Source organism: Hyla sarda, chromosome 3 (assembly GCF_029499605.1).
Source record: "Hyla sarda isolate aHylSar1 chromosome 3, aHylSar1.hap1, whole genome shotgun sequence".
NCBI lineage: Eukaryota > Metazoa > Chordata > Amphibia > Anura > Hylidae > Hyla > Hyla sarda.
Window position 1 is genome coordinate 120,852,091 of NC_079191.1, and position 8,310 is coordinate 120,860,400.

General features: G+C 38.0%; 1 protein-coding gene across 1 annotated transcript; it reads left to right on the top strand.

The window, feature by feature from the left end:
* The first annotated feature begins 598 nt into the window (after nt 1–598).
* On the top strand, nt 599–7,469 carry KCNE4 (potassium voltage-gated channel subfamily E regulatory subunit 4). Its single transcript, XM_056563165.1, has 2 exons — nt 599–719; nt 5,638–7,469. The coding sequence occupies exon 2, from the start codon at nt 5,660–5,662 to the stop codon at nt 6,149–6,151; it is 492 nt and encodes a 163-aa protein (XP_056419140.1). The 5' UTR covers nt 599–719; nt 5,638–5,659; the 3' UTR covers nt 6,152–7,469.
* Nucleotides 7,470–8,310: the final 841 nt, after the last annotated feature.

Below are 8,310 nucleotides of genomic sequence, written 5' to 3' on the forward strand. Positions count from 1 at the left end.
TGAGGGATTAGCCAATGTCATTGTATACATCTACCACAGTAGTGCACCCATATTCCTGTATTGTATTCAAATTAGCATAAGGGCCTACGGGATTCTAACTATGTCCCTGGTTACTATCCTAACTATCGTCTGCTGTGATATTCCCAATGGAGGGAGATGCATGCTTCAGGTTGCTCTTCAGCTTCTATATCTGCAAGTAGAAGAAGGGTTTGTTTGTTTTTTACCAATGGCAACAAGCAACTTTTGTGTCAAATTTTCTATGTTAATACTTGATAGTTTAGGGAATAACTTCAGCTTCTCTAATGAGCGTTTCGTTTGCAGTCTACTTGTGACCCATGACTTATGTAAGTGTTCCATGACTGAACCATTACTGTCCGCACCCTAATATATGAGGATAACCCTGTGTAATAATTCGTTTTTGGCTTTATTTACTTTGCTCATTTTAATTAGACGCAGAAGTCTCTCATTCTTCTACTTCTCTATGTTCTGTCCCCCCCCCCCCCCCCTCTTAAGTTCAGGGGGATGTTCTGCGTGTCTTCTAGCACAAGCCTCCCCCCCTCCCCCTTCTATCTCATGTCACGCAGACGTCCACAGCCGGCTATATATGACCCTGCAGCTCAGACAGATCCCAGAACATCAGCTGGAAACCAAGTACAGCTTCCCAGAGATATAAAGAACAAGAATTGCAGAACTCATTGAACTCCAAGTCCTTCTCCCACGTAAGTCGATATCAAACAATATCCCACGCCATTTATCTCCGTGTATACTTAGTATCATGTTACTTAATGGTAGCCCTACTGGACTACTTTCTGTAAGTGCTTTAAAAAGTGACGCTGAGGTACAGTATAGCATAGTATAGCATATGGCAATGATGTGTAATATAAAGGACAAACTCCCTGTATATAAGGTCACAATTATTAGCTACTTCTCCAGCCTATATGCACATTGCACCATCCTTTTCAGTAGTGCCCTATTCAGACATTGTAGATACATATGCAAATAACATTTTACATTTAAAAAAAATTTTTCTTTAAATTGTAAAAAATGTGCAGAATTTTTAAACCTTGCAACTTTAATAAACCTATTGAAAGTTTACATATACCATATACTTTTCTCCAAAATAATTTGAAAAATATGCGGCCCGCTGCATAATACTAGTGTTGCTCGCGAATATTCGCAAAGCGAATTTTATTCGCGAATATAGCACTATATATTCGTAATTACGAATATTCGTTTTTTTTTTTCTTTTTTCTTCACAGTACACATCACAGTGATCATCCCTCTCTCCTTCTAGCTTGTTTGGTGTGAAGAAGGCTCTAATAGTACTGTGTGAAACTGGCGTGCGAATTTTCGCACATGCGAATATTAGCATATGCTAATTTTCGCATATGTGAATTTTCGTTTATGCAATTTTTATGCAAATTTTCGCATACGCGATTTTCGCGCATGCGAAAATAAAACGAGGATATTACGAATATGCGAATATTCGCGAATATATGACGAATATTCGTCCATATATTCGCGAATATTCGCGAATTCGAATGTGGCCTATGCTGCTCAACACTACATAATACCAATATAAACTACACTACTCAAAATGCTGAATGGGTCAATGTTACTGATTTTGTACACTTGTACATTGTTAGGACGGCCGAAAAAAAGACAAGGTTCCAATAAAAAGGGTATTCCAGTGGAAAATTTTTAAAAGAACTGGTGCCAGAAAGTTAAACAGATTTGTAAATGACTTCTATTAAAAAAAATCCTTCCAGTACTTCTTAGCAGCTGTATACTACAGAGGAAATTCTGTTCTTTTTGAATTCCTTTTCTGTTTGTCCACAGTGCTCTCTGCTGACACCTGCTGTCCTGAGCAGGATAGGTTTTTGTATTAGGATTTTTTCCTGCTCTGGACTGTTCCTTACATGGACAGAGGTGTCAGCAGAGAGCCCTGTGGACAGACAGAAAAGAAATCCAAAAAGAAAAGAATTTCCTCTGTAGTATACAGCAGCTAATAAGTACTGAAAGGATAAAAAAATTTTTTTTATAGAAGTGATTTACAAATCTGTTTATTTTTCTGGAGCCAGTTGACTTAAAAAGACCTAAAAAAATGTTTTCCACCAGAGTACCCCTTTAAGTCCCAGAAAAAGGCAAAAAAAAAAAACAAACAAAAAAAAAACTTCATGAGATAGATGCCGATTGCCTTATTTTAGAAGAAAAAATGTCTCCCTCTAGCACAGTGGTCTCAAACTGTGGCCCTCCAGATATTGCAAAACTTCAACTTCCAGCATGCCCGGACCGCCTACGGCTGTCCGGGCATGCTGGGAGTTGAAGTTTTGCAACATCTGGAGGGCCACAGTTTGAGACCACTGCGCTAACATGTTCACAATCTCAATTATGTTTATATGGAATCTGATACAGACAGGAAACAGAAAATGAGATGTATAAAATAAGAAATAAACTGATGAATTACGATCCATACCAGTGAAAGGGTATTATTAGATCTTTTAGTGCATCGTAATGCAGTATGCAGAATTTTACAAAAAATTTCAAACTTTTAAAATTGTCTGTCCTTGTATATACAGTGGTCCCTCAAGTTACAATATTAATTGGTTCCGGGACGACCATTGTATGTTGAGTCCATTGTATGTTGAGACAATAACTCTATGGAAACCTGGTAATTGGTTCTAAAGCCACCAAGATGTCATCCAAAAATAGGAAAAAGTGAGGATTAAAGAAAAATAAGTAGATAACTAATAGAGATAAAGCAAATCCTTTCATATAAAAGTAATAAAGATCTGCTGGGAGCCATAAATCATTGTCTATGTCAGTGTTTTCCAAGCAGGGAGCCTCCAGCTGTTGCAAAACTACAACTCCCAGCATGCCCGGACAGCCAAAGGCTGTCCGGGCATGCTGGGAGTTGTAGTTTTGCAACAGCTGGGGGTACCCTGCTTGGGAAAACACTGGTCTATGTAGAGGACAGGAGCTTCTTCGGGGTCCTGTACAGTACACACAATGTCCCAAAAAAGTAACATGGAGTCGCCCTCACCTGGTGTTCAAAGGAGCAGCTAACCCTGGTACAGGTAAAGAGTAAAGAACCTGTTGTACCTCCCTGTACTGTAGGGGGCGCTACCAGACACCCAGTCAGTGCATACACTTCAGTAATACAGGGGTTTTACCAGTGAATGCCCATTCTGATTGGTCGGTTCTTCCAGCCATTGACACGTTTCACAGATCTGGACTGTCTGTATCATTGTATGTTGAGTCTGGTTTCGACTTACAATGGTCCAGAATAGACCATTGTATGTTGAAACTATTGTATGTTGAGGCCATTGTAAGTTGAGGGATCACTGTATCAGCAATGGGATTGTCATCCTCCTCCCTCTGTACTGTGTTATCCAAACCTTTATTAAAGTCATTCACTAGTAATATAGTAGTAATGGTATATACATCCATCTTATAGTTGTAATGATATGACAGAGTTATAATGTGTAATCGGGCCTGGGGTTGTAATGGAGAAAGGGAAAAAGGAGAAATTGTTCAAGGGCTTTCACTGACTACTTCTCTTTTGTTATAGTATAATGATTGTTATCTGACTATATTATTATAATAGTTAGATATACTTATTGCATAGCATGATAATATGATAATTCTTGTCATAACACAATGCAGCCTGTGTGACATTGGGGTGCAGCTGTGACAACTGGACTACTTACTAACCACACTTACCACTTCCTATGGAGAAATATTCCATGAATATAAATGAGAACATTGGCCCAGATTTATCAAACTGTGTGAGAGAAAAAGTAGAGGGATTTTTCCCACAGCAACCAATCACAGCTCAGTTTTCACTTTACCAGAGCTCGTTAGCTGAGCTGTGATTGGTTGTTGTGGGAAAAATCCCTCTACTTTTTCTCTCACACAGTTTGATAAATCTGGGCCAATCTTTTAATTTCTAGAGCATTTTCCCCAAAAATAATAATGTTAATCCATTAAAGACCACGGACGTAAATGTACGTCCTGATTTGGCGGTACTTCGTGCACCAGGACATACATTTACGTCATGTGTATGACCGCGAGCATCAGAGCTATGCTCGCGTCATACACGGCAGGTTCCAGCTGCTAGCAGCAGCCGGGGACCCACCGATAATGGCCGACATCCGTGATCACGCGGATGTCCGCCATTAACCCCTCAGATGCCGTGATCACTACAGATCACAGCATCTGCAGCAATGCGCTTGTTAAAATAGAGGATCGGATCCCCCGCAGCGCTGCCGCTGGCAGACGGAGGTTCCCTCACCTGCCTCCGTCCGTCTCCCAGCGTCTTCTGCTCTGGTCTGAGATTGAGCAGACCAGAGCAGAAGATCACCGATAATACTGATCAGTGCTATGCTCTATGCATAGCACTGAACAGTATTGGCAATCAAATATTGCTATAGATAGTCCCCTATGGCGACATAAAAAGTGTTAAAAAAAAAGTTGAAAAATGTAAAAAAAAAGTTTTAAAAAAGTTAAAAAAAATTAGAAAAATCCCCTCCCCCTATAAAAATGAAAATTGTATGTTTTTCCCATTTTACCCCCAAAAAGCGTAATTTTTTTAAATAAACATATTTGGTATCGCCGCGTGTGTCAATGTCCTAACTATCAAAATATAATGTTAATGATCCTGTACGGTGAATGTTGTAAATGGAAAAAAAGAAAGTCCAAAATGCTTCTTTTTTGTCACATTTTATTCCAAATAAATTTATAAAAAATTATCTAAAAGTTTTATATATGCAAATGTAGTATCGATAAAAAGTACCGATGACGGCACAAAAAATTAGCCCTCATACTGCCCTATATACGGAAAAATGAAAAAGTTATAGGTGGTCAAAATAGGATTTTAGATTATTGATTTTGTACAAAAGTATCTAGCCATGGCTATCATTTAATCGTATTGACCCGCAAAATAAAGAACACATGTCATTTTTAGCATAAAGTGTACAGAGTGAAAACCAAACCCTCCAAAATGTGCAAAATTTTGGTTTTCATTTAAATTTCCCCCCTAAAATGTTTTTGGGGGAGGTTCGCTATACATTTTATGGTAAAATAAGAGGTTTAATTACAAAGAACAATTGGTCTCGCAAAAAACAAGCCCTTATATGGGTCTGTAAATGGAAATATAAAAGAGTTATGGATTTTAGAAGGCGAGGAGGAAAAAACAAAAACGCTAAAATAAAATTGACCTGGTCCTTAAGGTTAAAATGGGCTTGGTCCTTAAGGGGTTAATTCCTGTAAATATTTGGCTCTGAGTGGTCCACTTGTGTGCAATATTTTATTTTCAGCCAATACCTTAGTATACATAAGCTACGTGACAAAGCCAAATGGCAACAATGCCAATGCCCATAAGGGTTGTGTTTCTACCAAAGCAATAGAGACTTATATACCATCCAGGGTCTGTGAAAAAAAACATTCAGTCTTTTGGTTATCCAGCATTCTAGATAACACATGCATGGTTTACAGGAGAGGACACCTTATCGTTTGATTTTAAAGGAAAATCTTTCTGAAACACAAATTATATGAGTGGACTTCTGAACTGTTCTGCAGCTGAATGTTGCTTTGTGGTATAAAAATCTTAATAAAATGTTTTTTTTTTCTTTGTAGATCGAGCTGAAATTCTGCTTCAATGTTGAGGATGGAAAATATGGCTAATGGGACCCTGACGAGCCAAGACTTCGGCTCGCATCAGGAACCACCAAGCCAGGTGAACAACGGGAAGGATAACAACGAGTATTTTTACATTCTGATCGTCATGTCCTTCTATGGAATATTTCTGATGGGCATCATGCTGGTCTACATGCGATCAAAAAAGAGGGAGAAAGAGTCCAAACTATTTCTACTCTATCAGGATGAGGAGAAACTTTGGACGGAGACCAGGAAAAGCACATCTTCTCTGTCTGTGTCCAAGCCTCCCCAGCAGAGCACTATGTTCACAATCCTACCGGACACTTTTGGTTCAAGCCGATTCTGCACTGACTACAACATAGTAGACAGTAGCCTAAGCTCAGAATCTTCCTCCTCTGAGGTGCACTTAACCATCCAAGAAGAACCTACAGAAGGACTTGTCCAAGAGAGGGCAGATGAGAAAAAACCTGAAGAAGCAACACAGATTTCCTAGCGATGAACTAAAGAGACAGCATAAGCTTTGGAATCTATAGGATCTCTGCTTATGAGACTGTAGTCTTGTGTTTTGGGTCGTGTTGCCAAAAAGCTCCTTTTAGGGAAAGGAAGTGCAAATGTTATAGGTGGGGCATGGAAAGATGGACTGTTGTATATAGAGGGATAGCATTATCTTCCTTTCAGATACAGTGAACTAAAAGGTTTCATAGGCTTTAGCATAGACGTTGGCCCTCGAAGCAAAGAAAGAGCTGGTCCTGTACTTTAGACAGTCTATAGCATGGCTTGGTACAAGCTTAGAGAAATAACAAAGCAAGACCAGAGTTACTACATCGAAGATACAGATGGCATTATTTTTACTGCTAGTAGAGTTGAGCAAATATTGTAAAGGTTGTTCCGCTTTCCAAGTGTTCTGATTCCCTAGAGAAGTCTAGAATGTTCTAGACTCCTCAAGGAAATAGCATCAACGTTTACAAAATTAATCAATGGCAGATTCATGACATTTAATGAATCTTACTGTACATTTGCCCAACTCTGCTAGTAGTCTATATGTTGTTGGAATATGGCTATTGGAGACTAGAGATCGCTATGGGTTGTACAGTAGATAGGGTTATATGGTATTGTTAGGATATCTGGTTTATTAAAGACTGTGAATTAAGAAAAAAGGTTGTATATTAACTGATGTTATATAAACTAAGTTTACTTTGTTGTTTCATATTTCATGACACAAAATAAATCCCGATGTATAGCACTTTTTTGCAAATGTTGCTATATTTGCTAGTAAGACATTTAATTGGGAGTTGTCTAAAGTATTCCAAATGTTTCATAGGAAGAGCTTATACTTGACATGTAAATTTTCATTCACTTACTAAATACTTTTTTTCTAGTGATTTTTACAATACTGACCTGACCAAAATCTAAATAGTGAAATATATGGAGGAAAAAGAGATAAGTTCCCCAGAAAACAAAAACATTTCCATTTTGTTACTTTATGGCAGTGATTGTGAAACTTGGTCCTCAAGATTTATCATGTTCTTAGAGTTCTTATCATAGATGTATTGTTGAGAATATAGCACTCTTCTCTATTACAGAATACTAGATAATACTGTTGTGCACCTCCTGGCTGGTGTGAAGAGGTATACTAGTAAACTATCCGGAGGACTCCATGTAACCACCATTGCTCTACGGCTCTCAAAATGTATCATTACCATTTGGATTGCCAGCCTTTTACAAAGATAAAGAAAGTTTTAGGAAAATATGCACTAAGCCATTATTGGGCACCTCAACCTACCTATTAATGGTGTTGAGATAAAAAGAAATGATGGCATGCCATGGATTGAGTCTGGAATAGCAGCTCATACCTATTCACTTCAATAGGGCTGAGTTGTACCAGACATATTCCAGGAAGGTTTGGTGCTTTTCTGGGAAAAAAAAAACAGCTGGCAATTTCCTATAAAAATTAGACAACCCCGTTAAGAGGCAAAATACTAATTACACTTTTGGATAATTTACAATAAATGTATAATTACTAATATTTGGGACAAAATGTAAAATGTGATCTAATAAAACCACATAACATTGCTGCATATGTATTTATTTTAGAGTATACATAGTGTAGAGAGCGGCCCCCTTCCTTATTACTTAGTGTCTTGTTGTCTCGTGTTACACTTGGTGATGCTGATTTGTAAAGCACTTGTAAGGTTATTGGTGCTATGTAAATTAAAGATAATAATTATGCTAACATTTGTGTGCAATTTGTGTAGTACCAGCCAGGGCCACATAAAATGTACTTCTACTTTAAAATTTTAAGTGTTAACTTTATTAAAAACAACTTTTGACATGTCATTTAGGCTCCAGATTTTTATTTATTTATTTGTGCTTATATAGTGCAGTATAGGCTATGCTTTATGCTTAAAGGGGTACATTTTCTTTTAAATGAACTGGTGCCAGAAAGTTAAGCAGATTTGTAAATTACTTTTATAAAAAAAATCCCAATCCTTCCAATACTTATCAGCTGCTGTATAATACACAGGAAGTTCTTTTCTTTTTGAATTTCCTTTCTGTCTGACCACAAGTACTCTCTGCTGGCACCTCTGTCAATTTTAGGAACTGTCCAGAGTAGGCGCAAATCCCCATACCAAACCGCTCTTGCTCTGGACA

Excerpts from the sequence above, each read along its gene's own strand:
- KCNE4 (XM_056563165.1), top strand. The coding sequence starts at position 5,660 with ATGTTGAGGATGGAAAATATGGCTAATGGGACCCTGACGAGCCAAGAC.